Raw genomic sequence first — 22,726 nt, forward strand, 5'->3', positions numbered from 1 at the left:
CTCTTATGAAGTCTTCAAGTAGATTGTCGCCATTTCTGTTGTCTATTGCGGTTTGCAAATAATTTGTTTCTGTACTTTTTTTCATTATTATTTTTTCTTTTTCTTGTTTGTCAACATTCTTTTTATTTACAGAATTTTTGTCTTCATCTTTGATATTTTTAGTCAAAATAAATTTATTTGATTTTGACTGTAGCTTAAAAAAATAAAATGGTATATTAAAATAGAATGATAATGTAAAAAAAAGAAAAAAGAGAAAGAGAGAAATAGACAGAAAATTAATTTACTAATATAAAATAATATAAAATAATAATAAATAATTTTGCAGATTAAAATAATCTATCAAAATAAATTATTCTCGTTAATTTAATATTTGCATATTATAATGAAAAAGTACATAACATAATTGTCGAAAAAATAATCATTAAGTATTGATTATCCGAATTTCTAAGCAATATTATTTTGTAGCCGTAAATTATAATATTAGTATAAGTTATGTATATAGTTTTTAGCTCCTGTTGAGTGAGTCTATTTTTTTATATTGCCTGATAATTATCACATATTTTTTCTCTTATCTAAAGGATTAGTCGCAGTTTAAAGCTATTATTATGTTAAGAGAATATTTACCTCGCCTTCTATTTGATTTATGCCTCCATTGATTCTGTTTCTGATCTCTCTTCGCTGCCTTATTTTCTTCTCATTTTCTTTCCAGGGAAATAGTAAAAACATTCCACATTCATCAGATCGCATTTGGTTTTTCATTTCTAAATATCTTTCTTTGCTTTTATATTGTTCATTTTCCTTTTCTGATTTATCGTTAATCCCACTATCTTTGATATCTACAGAAACATCCTGCACACTTTCTGAATAAATTTTTTTATCTGGAATATTTTCAATTCTCTCATTTAGCAGATTCGATAAATCTTCATATACAAGTTCTTCTGAAGATTCGTCATCTGAATATTCCATTATTGAATCTGATATTTTTCGTGGAAAATATTGATTTTCATCAGAATAAGGAGTCTCGATATGTTCTAACAAATCATCATAATCTTTCACTTTTAACATCTGATACGAATTCTTGTCTTTAATCGGTATAAAGACGATATACTTTGGTGACTTATATTCTTTCTCATCTTGCTGATCGATTTCCAAGTCTCTTTCCGAGGAAACCAAGCAATTTTTTAATTTTTGAAATGGGACGGTGCTTAATTCCGATTCATCATTTTTTGTCAACGAATAAAGTGGGATTGGTTGTTTACTAAATATTTCCTTTGAGTCTTCTTTCAAGTGATCGTACGTGTCATAATTTGATCCGTCTCGTGTGTTTGTTTTTGTCAATCTAAAGATGAAAAGAATAGTATGTCATTTAATACTCATAAATATAAAAACAGAAAAAAATTGAAGACTGAATGTGAAATTTCGAAAGTTTTTTAAAAAATTAATTTAAAATTAATTTAAAATTAATAAATATGTAATTTTATATAACGTATGATTCAAGAATTAATTGCTCTATAATTATTATTATACGAAAAAAATGCTTTATAATTATTATTATACGAAAAAAATCTTATTCAATAAAATAATAAATAATAATAAAATACATTAAGAAAATACATACAAAAAATGTAACAATCGCTTTAGATATTCGTCGCTCCCTTGTTTTTTAACATCTCTTCGTCTTCTTGCATTTCCTTTTCCAAATTTGCTTAATTCAGAATTGTTATCAGTAATTTTTTTAACATCTTTGGTTGCTTCATTATCGTTAAACATCTCAGTATTTATATCATTTTTTATCTTCTCATTTAAATTATTAATTTCTTGAGTATCGTTAGCTATTTTATATATATTCTTTGCTATATTTTTTCTTTTATTATTTAAATGTTCCGTTTTAGATTCTGACTCTGTAATACTCTTAAATTTTCTTATATTTAACATTTCTTCTTTATCCATATCAATATTTTTAGAATTCACAAATTTTTCAACATTTTTAGTACCTTCAGTTTTTTCAACATTTAATATATCTTCCTTTTCATGAGAATCGACAAATTTTTTATTTTTTATATATTTTCCAAGTCTCACATCTTTTGTCGATTTCATTTCTTTATCTGTTATAGACATATCTAAGTTATCATGCTCTGCTTCAAGATTTCTATAAATATTATTTAATTCGAGACCGTTTGGTCGGTCAAGTTGTTTTTGTGTATCAAAAATATATATGACATCAGCATTTTCTTGATCATTTTTAAAAGATGTTTTTTTCATATATTCTTGTAACTTGGAAGCTTGATGTTGGTCTTCGTTTAGTGTCGATTTTGAAAGAACTTGATAGATCCATCTTGGAATTGGATTTTGATTTTTGAATTTAATTTCTGAATAATACTTCGGAAGTTTTGAATCGTTCTCATACAATTGTTGTAATATCGGCTCGCCGCCACGGTATGTTGAAGGATCAATTGTAAAGATTCTACAATCATAAGATTTAGAAGCTGCTTTTGATTCTTGCTCATCTCCAATTAATTTTTCGAAATAATGATCATGATCTAAAAATCTAGACGCTTTTGCTAGTTGCTGTTCATTTTTAATTATTCTAGGAAGAGGCTCATAATATTGATTATACTTGCGATCTGAAGATATAAATGTTGAATCTTCATCATCTTCAGTTACTTTTAAGTGTCGAGGAAACTGATAATATTTATTATATTTCGGATAACGTTCTTCCTTTACTTTCGCAAGTGCATATATTTGATCTGGAATATTTTCATTATGTTTGGGGACAAGTTTGACAGGAATTTCATTTTTATTATTATCCTTGTCGTTGTCAATTAGAATGCCAACAAACTCTCCTTGATCGATTAGATGACGAAAATCATCATTCTCGCGAAATCTCTCCCACGTTTCTCTTCTCTTCAGATTCCGCTTCTGTTCGTCGGCAATCTTTGTTAGTTCTTGGCGATATTGTTGTAACAATCTCTTCCGTCTCGCGTACAGCTTTTCCTTCAAGTTATTGGTCTGCTCGGTACGTCTATTCAAATATTCCTCACGTCTGACATGTTCTCTCAATGGCGCTGTGCGAAATATATTTTTCAATTTCTTTGTGCGAATATTTTTCTTTAACTGTGTCTCAACTTCAGATTCAATATCTTGATTGTCTTTATTTTGATTATCTTCTATATTTTGTTTTATATTATCATCTGGTTTTATTTTTGACTCGTTCGATTCTGAATTATCAATTGCTGCACCTGTTATCTGCTTAGATAAAATTGTTTCCGTCGTCATCTGCTCTTCGGCAATTCTTTGCGTTGTTTCAACAAAATTTGTTGACTTTAAACTATTTTTATAGTTATTGTCGCGCCATTCTTCGTTTTTCTGATTTTTGGTAATTCTTGAATAACTATCGGTTCTTTTCTTCTTGTTAATGAGATTTTGCGTTTTTTCACGGGGCGTTTCCTGTGCGTATTCAGTCGTGGAGGCAATAAATTCTTGCGAATTGCTTTTATTATCCGAAAATATCTTGGAAACAATCTGAAAAGGATCATACGTCGTTGCCTCGTTTTCTGATTGAACGTTTGGTGGTTTGGTACGAAAAAACATTTCTTTGGTAATGTCATTGTTAACAATATCATTGTTATTTGAATCTTCTCCATTACTTGGAGAAAATTCTGAATTTATCATAAGCTTCTTGGTATTAGATTTCTCAACGTTATGATACTGTTCCGAAATATTATTTATTTCAGAATTATCCATTATTGATGTCGAATGATTTACATCGATTGTCTGCGTTTCATAGCTTGGTCTATAATCCAACGTACTTGATTCTGTGGTTATAGTTTCTGTAGTTATATCATGTTCTTCATAATCGGATTCGATGACGCTAGTACTTGGGAGTATCTCTCCCGCTATAATATTCTCGTATTCTTCTTTCGCCATAGAATTTTCAACGTATTCCTCTGATTGCGCGCTCTCTACACTTTTTATTTCCGAAGAAGAATCTGCAAATATTTGATTGTCGCGTTTTACACGACAATTGCAAAGCTTCTTCGACAATTGGGAGGCTCGGATAATTCTGCAATGGCAATCTTTCGTATTTTCTTTGTTTTCTTTAATCATTTCTTCAGCAAGGATTTTTTGAATTTTTGCTTGATTACTTTTATTATGAAAAATAGGGTATTTCGTATTTATATCAGCAGGTCGAGAAAACTTAATTATTTCGGTATTATTATTATTTTTACTGTTTGATATATTCGCAGTCAAAATCTTTTCTTTATTTACTTTGGTTTCCTCGTGTCTCGTATTTTTAGTATTGTAATTGTTGTAATTAGAATTTACAGTGGCAATTTGAGAAGGTTGATAAAAGAAACTCGAAGCTTTTAATTCTGATTCTACTTTAAGTTTGGTTTTTTCAGGTTTTATGTTTGATGCTTGATGATCGATGTAAATTGGAGCTTCGACAAATTGACTCAATGGCATCGAAGAGCGTTTCAAAGCAAGATCTAGTGCTTTATGTTTTGTGTCACGATCATGTTCTTTGAAATCATAGTAATTAACCAATTTTTGCATGTCCTTTTCTACAGCTCGTTTTTCCTTTTTCTTATCGGGTAACTCTTGTGGGAAAAATTCTGCTTCCAACAGATCGCCATAGCTATGCGGATTTTCTTTGATTCTTGTATTAAAGAACTTGACATTTTCAAAGAACTCGTTAGGTACGTGATCATTTTCCATTTCTATCCATGTATTATCTTCTGCATGTTTTTGCATCAATTCTTTTATATGGTACATATTCTTCACCGTTGAATCATTCTCATCGTTTTCATCTTGAACATAATCGTAATCTTTGTTATTTTGCTCCGACGAGTCTCCCGTGGTGATAAAAATGTCGCTTTCGGGGAATCCTTTGATAGGATTACGTCGAAAGAAGCCATAGAAATTATTCTCGCCGCTGTCGGTGATCCTTGGATTGAATGGTGTCAACAATTCATCTCGTCTAAAATCGTCCTTCCGCTTCATCTTCCTCTCATTCATATTATTATCTTTCATGTTGTCAAATCTTGAACGTTTTTTCAAAACATTGTCCATCCTCGGGGCTATCTCGATTAATTTCCTGCCGATATCTCTCTTTATTCTTTTAGATTCTTGCATTGAACGCTGATAATGTTTCATGTCATTAATCTTTCTTTCTTGATTGTCTTGTTGAATGATATTTTTATGTCGTTTCCATAATCTTTTTTCTATAATATTTTCGGTTATTTTCTCTTCAGAATAATCGCAAGCTTTTACCTATTAAATTGATATTATTTTAGTTATTTTTAAATTTGATAGAGGCGAAATATTGTAAAATTTTAGTTTACCTTTGCATTAGGTATAACCCAGAATCCTATGTTCCCAGAAGAGAGCTTTAATTCAAGTCCATCAGGCTTGAAAATGATCTCTGGATTGAGATTAGGTAACTTCTTATCGTTTATTAAATCGAGTGGTTTATTATTTAACAAGACTTTTCTGAAAAATAATGTTTTTTGAAATTATACATTTACAGTTGATAAAAAAGATCTAAAGTAAAGAAGAAACTTATATGATATATTTTTTAAATAATTACAATAAAAAGTTAATTTACAAAGTTCATCAAAATTAAAAAATATATTTTTTGCTCTCTGTCTCTTTCTCTTCTTCTTTTTCTAAATAACTATTTATTCAGTCATTTTCTCTTTCTCTTGTTTAATATTAGTATATTAAATAAAACACTTTATAGCAAGATTTTTTTAGCATGTAATATTACAAATGAATTACAATGTATAAGTGCTTTTTTTTACACGCTATGTATGTATCTTATATTATATATTACGAAGTTACTTACTCTGAAAGCATTTTGTTGTTGCCAGTTTTGAAATCTGGTGACAGAATGTATTGATGAAGAGTTTCAATTTTGAGGCCTTTTACATTAGCTGTGATTTCTTTCGGTGTCAAATTTATACCAAAAATAGTAATAGCTCCTTTATCGTATAATGCAGAAGGTTTCGTACATTGGCTGTACAAATGCACATAACTTTCGTTGTTTGAATGTACGTTCAGCTCCAAAACTTGGCGTCCTACTAAAGTCTTGTGCAATAAAGAGACCCAGTAATCCTGAGATTAAAAAATAATATTGTTAATAATGCATCTTATATTTTTTATTTATCTCATCTTAAACATGTAATCCCATCTCATATATCAATTAATAATAATTTTTCATATATCAAAATTTATATGCTATATTAATTACAACAATATATATCAACTATAACTAAATAAAATTATGTAATTATTTTTGCTAATTCATGATATATATATATATATACGAATGATATTAAGTTTATGATATTAAGTGACTTACAGGAGTTGCTTTATAAAAATTTGATGGTTGTCTCATTAAAACTTGTACACCGAGTTTTGCAGCATTTCCAAGTCTTGTCGTCCAAATAAGCGCTCCTAGATATTCGTGTTTAAACTTTTCGGGTTTTGATTCCGCTATTATATAACAATATATGCACATAAATATTTTTGTATATAAGAATAGTAATATATAAATATATAAGACTATAAGTTTTATACACGCCCACATACATGAAAAAATTTATGTAGTATAATTTAAATAGTCGAATATACAAATATAATTACATAAACTCTTAAAAATATTTAATTTATTTAATTCATGTAATATTCTTACCAATCCATAACGGTTTTTTTCTCGCCGTACGACTGATGATTTTATATAGCTCGTTTTTATCAGCAATCATATTATCGTAATGCATGGAAACGCTGTCATTATTTAAAGAGACACTAGCGAAATTGCTGAAATTATTGCCAAGAATTTTGGTTAGTAAGTAACGATTAAATAATATTAAATTTAAATAATTGATTGATTCGAAATAATTGATTGACTTTTTGTGTTTTTATTATTTTTATTTATTACATACAATATTAAACATTGTATTTTAATTAAAAAAACTGAAATATATATAAACTTGATCAAAAAGTAAATATTAATAAAATAAACATTACTTAAATTAAAATTAATTAAATAATAATAAAATATAAAAAAAGTAATACTAAAGTAAAATAATAAAACATTAACAAAAATTAAATATTTGTACATACATATATGTATGTGTTATTATGTCTTAGTTTTATTATGTATCAATAAAACCATATGGAAAAAAATATATTTTATCAAATTAATTCAATCTTACTCTCATAGAATTTTTATGTACTTAATATATTTATAAGATTAAATAAAATAACATTAAATAAAATACTTACGGATGCCATGTAATCACTGAAAGCGCAGTATCTGCTGAATTCAGATAATCTTGAAGATATTTCTGTTCTTGTTCTGTTTTATAAGTCACGATATCTGGCCCCGTGATTAAGCTATTTGAATATCTCGGGAAGGTCTTCAGTATCTCACGAAAATTTGCGACATATTGTCCTAGATCTCCACCGGATAGATTGCATTTAGTTTGGCATTCTATGAAAAAATATAACAATTAAAAATTAGATATATTTTAGAAATATATAAATAAGTTTTATTTTTTTATAGAACAATTCATAAAATATTTAAAATGTATTTTCCAAAAATATTTAAGAAAAATTAAAATTACAAAACTTTAAGCGCCTTTATATATTTTATATTGCCTTAAAAACACAGAGTTTTCAGAGACTTTACCATAGCCCAATTGCCAGCTGATGTTATAACCCATGAAATCGCTAAAAGAGAGAAGCTCTGTTATATTCGTTGAATTTTTGGAATCCTTTTCTGATCCATTCTCGATATATCGAGGTGCGATGGATACGATTAAATCTAATCCCACGTTTTTCGCCCATTCGGGTATCAGTGTCCATTGCTTTTCTACAAAATTAAAACACGTAAAATTCAAATGTTCTGTAAAATAATCTAATCTATACAGAGAATAATGATAATCTCAAACACACACATATCCTATAAAATTATTATTATTTTTATTAAATTGTTAAAAATTGAATTTATCTTTCTACGAGAAATACAATTGAGATAATAATATCCTGAAACATGCACATAACCGATATACTTTCAAAAGTCAACTTTTCAATATATGTTTTTAATATTATCTTTTCTACGCGCAATAAAAGTTTGATTTAAGTAATTAAATAAATAATTTTTCAAATAAATTAGCTATTTAAAAGAAGAAATATTTATTCTAATTATTTTCTAAAGTTTTAGCTTATTAAACGAAAACTTTTAATTATACAAAATAAAAAAAAAGCAAAATACGATTAACCATAAATAAGATTTATATTTAAGAATTTTCTGAAATAAACTGATTAACAATTAATTAATCAAAAATAATTTTATATTTGTAATGCATCAGCAAATAATTATTTATTCAATATTGCTTTATATTATTTGTGTTTTAAATAAAATGCACAATTTGCTGGACTTTGTATACATATTGTATTGTTAATCTGTATAAATATTAACTGATTCGCTATTTGCACAAGTGCAATAATTTAAATATTACATCGATGCTTTTGCAACTCGCGATCATACTATTATCTCGGAGCTTGTCGACGTTGCATTATGACGTTCACTGGGTGCTCTTGCCATCAAGGCTAATGGACGTGCATATAACTGGCAACCTCAAAATGAATTAATGACATTAGCATTACGTCATCGCGCCTCATTCATTGACATCGTTCTTGCCTTTTAGTCTGTCTATAATGACTAGACTCATCGCATAGTCAAAAATTAGAATATTGCCATATTGAAAATATATTAACATTTATAATTTTTTGTTTAAAGAGTTTACTTGTATCATTTTTGCAGTTCTTGTTTTTTTCAACGTTTCTTATATTTACATAAAGCATATCAACATACCATTACATTAAATTATATCTATTTATGATATTTAAATATAATCTATTTAAGATATTTAATATAATACTTTACCAAAAAGCATGTCATTTGAATCAACATCAGCGTAATCGACATCATGTAAATATGCTCTTTCGAAGATGTCAAAGTAGCTTTGTGGTCCTCCAAGACGAATGTAGGCAGGCACCAAACCTCGGGCCATGTTTGTGCTTCTCTCGATATTCTTGCTGAATGATTAATATAGATTGTGATAATGTACATTTCTTTTTCCATATACACGAGTATCTGAGCGCAAGCTAACATCTTCTTTTATCAATTACGGAAAATAGATCATAATAAAATAAAAATCAAATTTTATGATTGTATTATATTATGACTATATGACAGTAATTATGTATATAACAAAATTAATTCTTAAAAATTGGTATTTCATTGGCAACAATTAAAAGCTTTAATAATATTACAATTTTTGTGTCTAGAATATTTAATAAAAAATTAAAATATTTAATAAAATTGAAAAATTTGTCAAAAACTAAGTTTTTCTGAAAAATTGATAAAACATTAATTAAAGCTTTATCTGTTGAATAAAATATTCTTACAGAACAGAATGATTATTTTTATTTAATTAATATTTTATTAATATTTGTAAACTTTTTTTTTTTCTTTTTAATTATTTAAATACTTAAAATACTTACGTGAGTGCATCGGTGTTAAGCAGCAGCGTTGCTGGATCCAATGTAAAACTGAGGAACGCATCACTAGTTACGGCAATCGGTTTTTTATAGTTTATATTAAGTATTAAATTTTCCGCGAGGCAATTTGCGATAAAATGGATTACTTGCAAAAGCAAGCCAACATATTGCCGATGATAGTTCATCTTTATTTTCGGTTGCTTGTTACATTTAATTTTTGCTTTTTATTCTATTTCATACAGTTAATATTACACAATATTAATTCAACACAATTAAAAATATTTTATCTTTTCCGAGTCTTACATTTTTTTTGAAATATTAAAAATGTTCAAGATATAGATATGAAAGAAGTCAATTAAGTTATGATAAAATTTGAGGAAATAGAAAAATATATAAAAATGTAGGAAATGTAGAAAAATTGAGAAGTGCGTAAAATTTTCGATTATTCGCGAAAGTTTTAACGTGTAAAAATTAACACAGTAATTCGAGAGACTTTTTTATGCGTACTGAGATATCGTATGCATTGAAGTCGATATTTCTGAAATTGTGTCACGATGAAAATTGCTTAGCACAAGTTTCGAAATGCGAATTTTGATGCATAAACAGATAATGTGCACGCGCAGCAAAAATGCGCGAATTGTGCTTTGATGAAATTCGCAATTTCTTCAGTAACACAATTTGATTGACATATTATTTAATCAATATCTTTAGCGTACTAAAATCTTGAATTCCCGGGAGCCTTAATCTCTTTTTACGTTTAATAATATAAGAATTGGTGGTAAGAGGATACTCGTAAGGAGGACGCATTCGATGAAATAAGAAAATAAAATACATTTAGTTATATATATTTTCGCTTTTTATTAATTGTCAACAAATATTTCGGATTAGAATCGCTAGAAAAAAACAAACGTAAATTTTACTCGAGCAGTAAGCGTCTCCTCTACTGGAATACATTTTTTTTCGAGACACCCTGTATATCCTGCGAGAGTGTATACTTGTGTGGGTGAATGTTGGGTGGTTACTTAATACTAAGTTATATATATACATACATATACATATGTATATATATACATATATGTATATATATAATATATATATATATATCTAACAACAATATAATATTATCATCGTGTTTGCCTCCTTCTTTGCTCCTTTTTTTACTTTGTTTTTTATAATGTTACATAATACATTATTATATTCAACAATAAACTCGTTTGTGTCATTCCTTTATCGATTAGATTAGCCGCTACGCACTGCTACTTTATACAAGAGTTTTTCTTCTCTGCTATCATCTTTTTTTTTTGCTTTGCTTTCCTTTGTTCACGCGAGCTTTCTGTCTTTCTTCAATGTTCTTTTCTTCATCCGCAAAATAATTCTTTGATGCGAGAATTTTTCAGAATCTAATCTTTTATAAAAAAAAAGATGCACACAAGTACTTAACAAGTCGTAAAAAGGGAATAAATGATTTAACAATTAAATTCGTAAACAGAACTCATTTAAATTTTAATACACAACTCATGTGTTTAAAATAACATTATCTTTTTCTCAAAGTAGGATTCTTTTATATGCATATATTTATCCAAGCGACTTTCACTTGGAAAAATATACACTCGTAGATCGTATTGTTAGAGCTTTTTGATTAAAATATTATTAATAATGAGAATTAAAAAATTAACATGTACATATTTAATTAACATGTATGTATTTCGTTACATTTGCATTATTTCTACTTGAGAAAGAAAGATCTTTGTAAATTTAATTGTTACATAAATATAAATTTGAATAAGCTATAAGAAAGTTATAAATGTATTTAATTTTTGAATTTTTTTTTACCAAGACGCTCGATATTTAATATTGCAAATTCTAATAAAATGTAAAATCTGGAAAAAAAAATTTTAAATATCTAATCAACTAAAGATTTATTTATTTTAGAAAATTTGATTATTGATTTTTTACGATCCAAAAAACTAATGTAAAAATCTTGGAAATATCAAGTCTAGGAAAACATGATTTTACACACCGATGAGTTTATTCGCAAGTTTCAAAAGTCCAGGCTTTAGATCATTCACGATCTTCCATTCATATTCCGAGCAAGCTTCGTGCGATTCTCGTTCATTTTTTTTCATTCTACTCGATGCTGCTATTAAATTTTCCAAACAATTTTATTCTAAATCGTTCTAATTTAAGGGCACCTTTTCGCAGATATTTGCTAATAAAAGAAAATAAACTCAGATTTTACTTAAGTTACCTCAAGTTAGATTAGATTAATCGAAGCTTAAGCTTTTATGCAATTATCTTTATTTCTCTCAACGGATCATTTTATTACAACATTCTGAAATAAAATATTTAGTTTTGTTTCGCGGAGATGTCATAGAGATCTCGCTATCTCTTTCACTCTCTTTCTCTGCGAAAAGTTGTCACAAAAGTTTTCAGATTTTTCGATTTTTAGATTAGATTAGATTTTAGATTCTAGAATTTTACTCTCAATAATAACCAATATAATTTAAAATATTATTGTTTTTTGAGATATATATATATATATACATACATACATATACATGTTGCGTATGTGTGTGTATGTATGTATATGAATATATGTGTGTGTGTATATATGTGTGTGATAAAATATTTATTACAAGTAAATTATAATTCTGTTTCACATTATTTCAGTAAAATGTGTCTAATGGTTTTATAATACACACATAATATGAAATTAAATGGTCAATAACCTCGTATTAGAATTCCGGGATGAGGTTGATTATTATTTACTTAAGCACTCGTTTGATAATAGTAATTGTAGGCATCGACAGTATTGCTTCTCGGTTTAACGAAATCACGAAGAGTCTGGTCCTCAATAACAATATCGAACATACACTACCGTCAAGAACAAATACGACAATCATTAACGCTGAATAAGGCAAAAGATTTCATTTCAACCATCAAAGCAGCTTGTCACATTAATTTTATATCTACATAATTTTATATAGGATCTTCGTGTCTTTTATTCTTTATTATATTTTAAATGTTTATTTTTTTTTATGAAAGGAGAAGGAAATCTATTGTATCCGATCCTAAAAATCAGAAAAGTAATTAATATAAAATTAAAAAATTTTTTTCTTACAATTTCATTATTTTTTGCTATTCTTAATATCTCCTTCCGTAAATTAATTAAATTTGCTTTTTAAATAAATTATTTCACAATTGTGACAACTCGTTTGATGGTTTAGCACTCTAATAAGTTAATAACAGAAATATATACTAATATCAATCAACGTTAGACAAGTTTTAATCTAAAACAATTTATATAATCTTCAAACATTTGAATTGTATAATTCAAATATTTGGACAATATTACAAATTTAATCTCATAAATTCACGCATTTAAGGGAAATGATCACGTTTATGAATGCGATTTTTAATATAATAATAATAAATTTTAAAAAGTAAGTGTAACCTTGAACAATATACAGGGGTCTTAGAAATCAATGGCACTTTCTTTGATTTAACTGCTGATTTTATCATTAATGTTAAATCGACTTTGGCAAACATTTTAAGCAATAATATCAAGGTATCAACATAATTTTCAATTATAAACGAAAATAAAGCTTTGAAATTGCTATCAGACAAAAGTTTATTTCGTGAACAACTTTGAGAGTAGACCTTAAGAAAAATTTGGTTATACTGATAAAATATGTAATATCAAAAATTTTTTAAATTGTTGGAAAGATAATGTTTCATTAAATCTGGATATAATTAAAATTAGCTAAAGAGTTTGTAAATCGAAGAAAATGCGGTTGGTCTAGATACCTTGTACACGATTCCGATGAGAGCGATAATAACTCGTTTCCTACAAACATCGCACAAGTTCGCTCGGACATGTTGGTATCATTCCTAACTCGAATGGCAGTCGAAAATGCGGAGTTTTTTTAACGCTTTTCCTTTCACAATTCATTCATTAATCTCTCTCTCTCTCTCTCTCTCTCTCTCTCTCTCTCTCTCGCTCTTGTTTCCATAAATATTCTCTCAGCATTCTTTTATATATAAATCTAAAGTACCTACTAACCTACTCTTCTTAACCACATTTGGTTTGTTAATTTCATTCTTAATGATGTATCTTGTTTAACGCCTAACTTTTCTAGTTACAAGTGTCCCTGAACTATCGCGCTTCTCATAATTTTAGAAAGATAATCGAAGACAACGACCCTTGTTTGAACGTTAGGAAAGAGAGGGAGAGGGGAGGAAAGGGGGGGGCGAGATGGTGGATGTCAAAACGTTTAAACATTTGTACATTGTACATTGACTTTCTTGTCACGCTAGAATACTTAAGGGAAATGTAATAGTTCGTGGACAGCCTGTACAAAATGATCATCATCGTCATCACCTCTCGCGATGTGAGTGATCGTATAGTAATCGATTAACGTTAATTATCATTATTACTTTATAATGCGTTGTGTCGTTGTCTCTGAATAGCCAAGTCGGTGTTTTTAGCGAATTTCCCAACGTTCCTCGAGATTCTTTATCAATTTGAACAATTGATTTTGAAACGAATAAATAATATTTTCGAATATAATATTAATGTTTCACTTGATAAAAAGATAATTAATTGCAAAAAAAAGTTAAGTCTTAATATCTTATAATCTCTGTTATCACATCAATCGAAAACTTGAAGAATCCTCAGATCTAAGAATTTCCTCAAGGATCTATATAAATCCTATGATGCGAATATCTAAGAGTTCAACAATCTACAATTCCAAGGATATAAGAACTCATAGATCCAAGAATTCATCTAAGATTCAGATTTAGTAATGCAATTTAATACGTCGAGATGTTGCCTATATCAAAGACCTACATGTCTCTGCGGTCCTCGAAGTTTATTTAAGGCTTTATCTATGACCTAAAGGACCTATTTAGGAACTTTTTTTGTAAACACGAATCTCTCTCGAGGAAGTGAGAAACCCGCGCGTATTGTAACTTCCCTTTTGTCGTATTCGCTCTCGGTTGCGGTTTCACGATAAAACCATTATTGTAAAAACGATAACGAGTTAAAATGTAAGTCGAGGTGTTCCTAGAGATTTTATATACATGAGAAAAACATAACGTCTGCCGTCTTGATCCTTAAAATTTTCGGCGCTATTTGGGACTTAACGAGGTTATCTTTTTTTTTTTCTTTCTTTTTAAGAATTATTACTGATTCTATCCTCTTAATAGTTGTCTTGATCATTAAGAAGGATCGACATTTGTTTACTAGACGCACGAAAAAGATGGAGGAACGGAATAATAGGTGATTTCAAAAATTTAAATTGTCCGCATAAAAATTTAAAAAAGACGCTTTTTATGTAAATCAATTAAAATATTTCAAATTTATGTACAAGAAATTAATTTTTATGATATTAAGATTGAATGCTGAAGTGTCAAGATTTTTGAAATTTTTCCGAAATCTACAAATTACTATAATAATTTAATGCAAAATAAATTTATTCAAGTTTAATCAATATTCCATTCCTCCTTCCTGTTTATTATTCTTCGACGAACCAATCACATTTGAAATTTATCCGCTCTAACGTCAATCTATGATCTGCACGGAGCGTTCCTTGAACGATTTAACAGAGCAAAAACAATTGATTCGAGGAACGATCGAGCGATCAACGAGATTCCGTAGTCTACAATCGATGAAGAGGAGTTAATTTTCATGACTTCAACGCTTCTTGACTGCTGAAGTTAAACACGATTTGTATTTAGTCTAAATACAGCGTAGAAAAATTCGAAATACCACCGTGTACGTATAATGCGAATAGACAAGTATAGAAAGTAATGGCTGCATTTGTTATTTTTTTTTTTTTCTTTTGTAGAAAGGAACATATCCACTCCGTTCTATTACTTGCCTACTTTAATTGTATATATAAGCCATAATTTTTAGACAACTTTATGTCTATAAATATAGACGTTTGTAGTAAATGCAATAAATTATATATGTTCCCTCGATAATCAAAAGTGAGACAAAAACTAACTTCACTTCACGGTAGATCAGCTGACAGATCGATCGGTATTAGCTTAGATAAATATTCAGTACGTCGAAGAGTGCGGGATGAGCCTTGCGTTATTTCGAGAGTGTTTGTTTTTTCACATCACGCGAAAATTTACGAAAGACGAATCATCGAGTAAGCTTAACTCGTTTTCTCTTTCTGTATCTCCTTTTTTTTTTTTTGACATGTATATATATAAATATGTATATTATATATCACGTGCCACGTGCCGCGCGAAATTGGCTTAGGGTGGCTGAAGGAAAAGGGAGTGAAAGTGTTAGATTCTTTAGTGTGTGGAAATTTATGTTTGCTTTGTAAGTAGATACTACATGCTATACAGCACGCACGGGAGATAAATTTAAAGATAATTTGAGCAAGTCCGAGAATATTTCAGAGATACAAGTATGGCCATAGAGAAAAAGATGCAAGCTTTTTTGTTTTTAGAAAATGTCAAAGAGTTTTGATTAAGAAATAAATATAGAGAAATAAAAAATTAATTATCTAATTTAAATAATAGAATCTATTTTAGATATAAATAGTATAAAACATGTAAAAAGTATCAGGAATAAAGAATAGATATTTAAAATAATGACAATGGTAGTCAAGTGTTTGACTAACGAAAGTTTACATTTTTAAATAAAGATTTTTTTTAAATTAACTCTTACTAATTCTTTTCTAAAAAATAAGAGAACACGATAATTTGCTGAAAAAATTGTTAGCGAGTAATAAAAACTGACGCAAATTTTAATGTAATAATTTGTGAATTTTCTGATTTCCATATGAGTTTATAATTTTTTCTAATTCATAAAAATATTTTTTCTGATTTTTATATTTGCAATTCATAATAAATAATGATTATAATTGATGAGATAGTGAATGAAGAGAGAGAGACGCAAGATAATAACGTGACATATGCGTCAAGTCATTAAATTTTTTTTTCTTTTTCACTGTTAGGTACATCAAGCTGTCGTGCGGAAAATTCCTCAAGTTGCAGAAATTTTCCCACGATTCTCTCGTATTAGCGACATGGCGACGAGCATTATTATCCCTAAACAATATAATTTACAATTTAATTATAAATCCTATTCTAATTATATTGTAGACATTGTAGTTGCCTGATCTCTCTGATTGATTTTCTTTCCAGAGAAATTATTTTACTCAACGTAATTTGATTTTATAAAAGCAAATAAAATTTTATATCTTAGTTATGATAATAAATACATAACAATAACAAGTATTAATATTTAATAATAATAGATATAACAATAATTTATATAAAATAAATATTTTTATAGAATTATGTATAGAGTTATATCATTTATAATATTCTTTCGAAATCGAGAAATAACAGTCTTATATTGTTTAGGGTTAATGTTGATTATTAAGAAATAACAACGACACACGACATTAGTCAGCAGTAACATCAGCATCAGCGATAACATCGAACACTCGATGTTCATCTACATTACACGCGCCATATTTTTTTTTTTTTTATTTCACTACATAGATTATTGAGTATAGAATAGAGAAGAGTAGGATGCAATGCACACAACATATATACGCGTTATATGTAAGAGTAATTACATTATAAGTGATACTACGAAGAAATTACAGAGAAATCTAAATATTTAATGAAGAGAAAGTACACTATATTGCCATCTCATGTCTAAGGAATTGAGAGAAAGAGCATACGATTTTTCCATCAAATAACAATATTTCGATATAAGCAAGATATTTTTCGCCCTCGAGATTCCACATTTTTCAACAATTATCGTGAGACGCTTTACCACATATTTATTTTTTCATAAAATTTATTGAATTTTACTTTTTTTTATCAATAAATATGTGAATTAATTTATTTATCCGAATAAATTAAATATCGGTTTAGTATTGTAATTTTTTGACGATCAAATAAGGAATAATTTGCACTTTTTGGGAATAGTTAAAGTGTAGTATCTCGAGAATGAAAAACAATTTTTCTTTTTTATTACTTCGAAGAAAAGTTGGCAAATGCATCAATCAGCCTAGCAAAATTGAATAAACTTTGCGCTTGATGAATAAAATTTATAATTTCCCATTTCATGAAATTCATTTAATGAGTTTTAGATCTTAATATAGGATTATTATCATGTCAAATATAACGGTACGTGCATTAAATATATCACGCGATACATTTCAAAATATTTTAAGTATCAAAGATGTCAGAATATATGAATTTAATAAAATAAATTTTACTGATATTGACAATTTTACTTACAACGGAACATGTGTGTGATACATATCTTATACATTAAAAATCAAATTTTAACACACTTTAATACCTTAAAACAGCAAAGCAAAATCCATGAAAAAAGAAAAAAATATTGTAACAAAAAATTAACATTTTCAAATATTATCTACTTGGTACATGAAATTCAGAAAAGTGCAAGTACAATAGATCGATGCATTTTAGCCAGGTTTACATTCATGTCCTTTGGATAGCAACAACGGTATATTGTTACGACATACAAAGAATGCATGCATGTCATACACATCTTATTTAATATGGGAATAAAAAATTGTTCAATTTCAAATCGAAAGATTTGTCAATTAAAATATGAAGTAAAATTTAAACAAAATCCAATTTTAAACTAATAATAATTAAGACATATTTCTTATTAAAAACAAATAAGTTATATTTCATCGCAATTGTATTTAAAACATTAAAACTGATTTGATATAGTTATAGTTAAAGAAATAATGCAAAATTAAGTATCTAACTAAAAATATTAATTTTCTTATTTTTAGAAATGGAAACAAATGCATTTAATTATATGTTGATTCCAGAATATTGATTCCCATATTTTTAAAAGCTACATAGAGATACACGAATAGTTTTCTAGAGCAATAGCAGCTAAGAAATTAGTACAGAGATTAATGCAGGGTGATTACGATTAGGTTAGATAATTTATTAGAGTAAGTCGCGATAAGTGAGACGAGAGAGAGCGATTAAGCAAAATATTTTACGTCACCGCTAATTACTGCGTTTAAATGGTCATTACAATTAAGTAGATCAGGATAACGTCTTCGTCATGATGAATCTATCTATTTTTTGTTAGAAGATTTAAATTATTGAGTGTTGATGTGGTTTTAATTATACAATCCGCTTTTAATTGTTGATTAAAATTTGTTCCGGGGAACATTCCTGGTCCTTTAAGTGTATCGCCGCATCTCTATATACAAGCGAAAGCATTAAAATTTCAATATTCTCGAAAGCTCTCAACATCCCAGATATTGAGATTCTCGAATGGATTATTAGAGATTTAAATTTTTTAATAATTGTTTTGTTTTTATAAAATTATAATTTAACAAATTTGTCTCAAAATTTTAATCTTTGCATGGTCCTGAATTCGTGACTTTTTAAAATAATCTTCATAATAATTTCTTTTATTTTACACTAGTTTATACTAGTTATAATGACTATATAAGAATAGAAAGAATAGAAAAAATAATTTTTAAATTTTTGTTATATATATTTATTTATTTTTTTATATTAGGAAAAATTAATGCTTGCGCTTGCACAGTTCTTAATCAATTCCATGGATATACTTGGGTTTACACATCTATAGCGGATAAATATATAGCATGTATCGAAAATTATACGAGGAAAACTATGCATCTTCCGTGAATTGATTTACATTGAGTAATTGACTTCGAGTATAACATCGCTTCGGATAAAATCTGAACTGCATATCGCGAGGATGTTTGAAGAATATAATAGCGATATCGTTGCACACACCATATTGGTGTCCTAATTCAAAACTCATAACTACGAAACTCTGAAAATTCCAAAAATATTATTTAATTACATAAGTAAATATTAAAAATTAAATATTTTATTTATTTATATAATAATTAAATATTAAATATTTTATTTATTTATATAATATTTTAAATAAAAAATTTTATTAAAAATATTATATAAATAAATAAAATCTTTAATAAAAATTTTTTTTGCGGATAAAAGATTTCCATTTAAGCATGAAAATTTCGTCCGATTACAAAATCCTTGTGCGTAATTATATAAAAATTAAAAATTCTGAAAGATTATATCTTGTAATGTTATTAATTTGATGCTAGAATAAAAACATTTTAATTTTATCGTCTATGTTTGCAGTTATGAGATTTAATTAGGGTGATTAAACGTGCAAGATGATTTAGAGGAAAGAGCATAAAGTTCGGCCGAGATCAGATCTTCGAAAATGATCTCGTTTATTTCTCTTTATCTCTGATAACAAAATATTTAGATACATATGTATATATACGTACACACATTTGCATGCATGTTATACATACATATACACATATATGCATGCATATATCTTTTTGTAAATATATACATATATATGTTTTTCTTTGATTATATTAATCCATATCCTTTAAAATTCTAAGAAGCTGATGAAAATTTATTGTAAATTTTATAACAAAAATATATATAAAGATTCTAAAACTATCAGTAAAATATTATAAAACTAATAATGATAATAATAATAATTAAAAAATTCTGAATATCTATTTAAAATAATATTGTCAATAATTTTATAAATCAAATAGAATTATAAATAAAATTAATAATAGAATTGTATTAATAGCAGATTTAAATTCTAAATATATATTGTAATTGCTGTTATGCATTTATTTTATATTGTATTTTATATAGAGTTATTATATATACTTTTCACATAAGAATTTTGCGAATGAATAAAATACAATGTAAAGAAAAAGTTACACAGCATCTATAGCTTAAATAAAACATTCGACAAAATTTAACTTTTTTGAGATTTCATAGACTTCAGTATACAAATATTGATTGCACCATTTGGGATTAATTGCGGAATGAATTACCCATCATAGGATAATTTTCGAAGATCTTTAGCTAGACAAATAGTTACACGAGAGCAATAAGCTGTGCGACGAAGATGATCAATCAGACAGCGACATTGATGAAGAAGAAGACAGAGAAGATACGATAAGTCGAGCAAAAATTCGACATGCACATTGACAGATACATGAAAGAGATTATATATCCAATATACGTCAAAAATATGTCCTAAAAAATAATTTCTCGTTTTTTCTGCATTTTGGATATGACATTGTCTCCTTGATTCTTGTGCATGAGAATCTTTGGAGATTAAAATGTCATTTGACATTATTTCCTTGCATAATTCCATAAAAAATGTATAAATAATAATAGAAGAGCAAGCGAACGAGAGAGAGAGAGAGAGAGAGAGAGAGAAATATTACAAATATAAATACAAAAAAGTTTAATTTAATTAAGATACAGAGAAAAAAACTTGGTCAATTCTACGATCCGATAGATGCAGTTTATTTTGTAGCATTTAAATAAATCTCTATTTTATGAAACTACATTTAATGTAACTAACATTTAATTTAAATAAAAGAAAATATTAATTAATTAAATATATAGATGTTAGTTAATTAAATAATTACAAATAATATACAATAAAAAATAATAGATTATAAAAAGAAAATGTAATATATTAATAAATTAATTAATATATCTAAAATGGGGAAACAAATTTTCTCTACAGATTTTTATATAAATTTAATGAAATAAAATTTTTTACAAACTATACTGATAAAATTTACTGTTTATGACAACTTGTTACAAATACAATTATAAGCAATTACTTTTGATCATTTTTACGATATTATGTCACTCTTTTGAGAAAGGATTGATTTTTCTTTTTACAGTTAATTTATGTGTGGATTTTCCTGAATCGCTCTCGTTGAAAATGCGTGGTTAAAAATCACAAATCAAATATTCACATAGAGTTTTAAGCCTTAATGAAAATTCTTATCCATCTCTCAAAACCGTAAAGGAAATAGGAATAAGTCAAATGCTGAAGGAAAAGTTTTTGATTTGTTTTTCGCGAGCAAACAGCTGTGGAGTCGCATCGAATGACAGAGTTTTCTTCTCTGAAAATCAAGAGAGAGAGAGAGAGAGAGAGAGAGAGAGAGAGAGAGAGAGAGAGAAGAGATAGAAAGGAAAGGTAAGAGAAAGAGAGAGTGCAGCTGAAAGGGATAAAAGTAAGAAGAAGAAAAAGAAAGAATAGTAGCGCGTTGTCAGCGATTTTTGCGAAACTTTCGACCGCCACCAAACTTTGCGATCTTCGGGAAGACGGCTCTGTTGTTCCGGCGAATTGCGGGAGAAAGTTCGCGGTCTTTCGCGATGAGAGTATAGAATGAAATGTGCAGAGCAAGAAATATCCTCTTGACTATTTATGCTCGTGAAACCGTGCTGTTTATTTGACGATAATTAACCCTCTGATAGCAGCGCTCGACTTTTTTCTCGGACTTGGATTTTTTATATAAAATTAATATTTCTTGTATAAATTCTTGTTAATTGAAAATCGTGTATTAGACATACGCATGCACATGAGTATTTGATTTGATTTTTCCCGTTTTTTCAAATAGTCCAAATAGTTTCTTTTTTTTTTTTTTTAAAGAGTCATATATTCTGTTATTTTTATGAATTTCTTTATGTGTATACTTGTTTTTATTTTATTAATCTTTTAAGTAGAGTTTAAAGAAACAATCAAATCAAAATCAAATTGTTCATTAAAGAGTTTATTTCGAAAAAAAAATTTTTATTATGGATTTTATAAGAGCACGGACGCCGCTGTTTTTTTTATGTGCTGCTATCAAACATTTTTTGTGTGTGTGTGTATGTGTGTGGTGAGCGCATAATGTTAAAGGAGTTATGCACAATAATTTGCAAGTTGTTTCCGAAAGAATCATTGATACTCCTCCCTCTTTCTCTCTCTTTTTACAATGAAACAGATAAAGCACAATATAAATACAAATTACAAAGTTACAATACAGAATTTGATTGAAAAAAATCACAGCGAAATAGATTAAGAGAGAAAAAAGCGTAAAACGTAATAAGTAAGAAGTAAGAAAGAGAAAGATAAAAATAAGAAAAGAGATGTAGAATTTCAAAAAAACTGATATGATTTAAAAATTTTTTAAATATTAAAAATTCCGAATTTTTTGGCAATAGAAAGGAAAATATCTGTAATATCAAGTTTGTAAGCGGAAACAGTAAGTAGTAAAAGAAAGAAGATGTT

The 22,726-nt window shown here is 27.6% G+C and overlaps 3 protein-coding genes across 4 annotated transcripts in view; 2 read left to right on the top strand and 1 right to left on the bottom strand.

The window, feature by feature from the left end:
• LOC126850360 (transmembrane emp24 domain-containing protein eca) overlaps window positions 1-22,726 on the top strand; it is a 186,696-nt gene that overhangs the window by 37,145 nt on the left and 126,825 nt on the right. The gene's annotated exons all lie outside the window — the stretch shown is intronic.
• LOC126850286 (uncharacterized) overlaps window positions 1-22,726 on the top strand; it is a 163,677-nt gene that overhangs the window by 2,010 nt on the left and 138,941 nt on the right. The window lies entirely within an intron of this gene.
• LOC126850217 (putative autophagy-related protein 11) lies at window positions 604-10,064 on the bottom strand. The gene is made up of 10 exons (XM_050592943.1): window positions 9,577-10,064; window positions 8,957-9,108; window positions 7,697-7,879; window positions 7,291-7,498; window positions 6,698-6,822; window positions 6,365-6,498; window positions 5,849-6,117; window positions 5,346-5,493; window positions 1,619-5,274; window positions 604-1,339 (listed from the first exon to the last, which is right to left on the bottom strand). The coding sequence occupies exons 1-10, from the start codon at window positions 9,756-9,758 to the stop codon at window positions 604-606; spliced, it is 5,793 nt and encodes a 1,930-aa protein (XP_050448900.1). The 5' UTR covers window positions 9,759-10,064.

Source organism: Cataglyphis hispanica, chromosome 6, assembly GCF_021464435.1.
Source record: "Cataglyphis hispanica isolate Lineage 1 chromosome 6, ULB_Chis1_1.0, whole genome shotgun sequence".
NCBI classification, from domain to species: domain Eukaryota; kingdom Metazoa; phylum Arthropoda; class Insecta; order Hymenoptera; family Formicidae; genus Cataglyphis; species Cataglyphis hispanica.

Excerpts from the sequence above, each read along its gene's own strand:
- LOC126850217 (XM_050592943.1), bottom strand. The coding sequence starts at position 9,758 with ATGAACTATCATCGGCAATATGTTGGCTTGCTTTTGCAAGTAATCCAT. Across the intron at positions 9,109-9,576 it reads CTTAACACCGATGCACTCAC|CAAGAATATCGAGAGAAGCA; the intron begins GTAAGTATTTTA and ends TTAATCATTCAG. Across the intron at positions 6,499-6,697 it reads AAAAAAACCGTTATGGATTG|CGGAATCAAAACCCGAAAAG; the intron begins GTAAGAATATTA and ends GTTATATAATAG.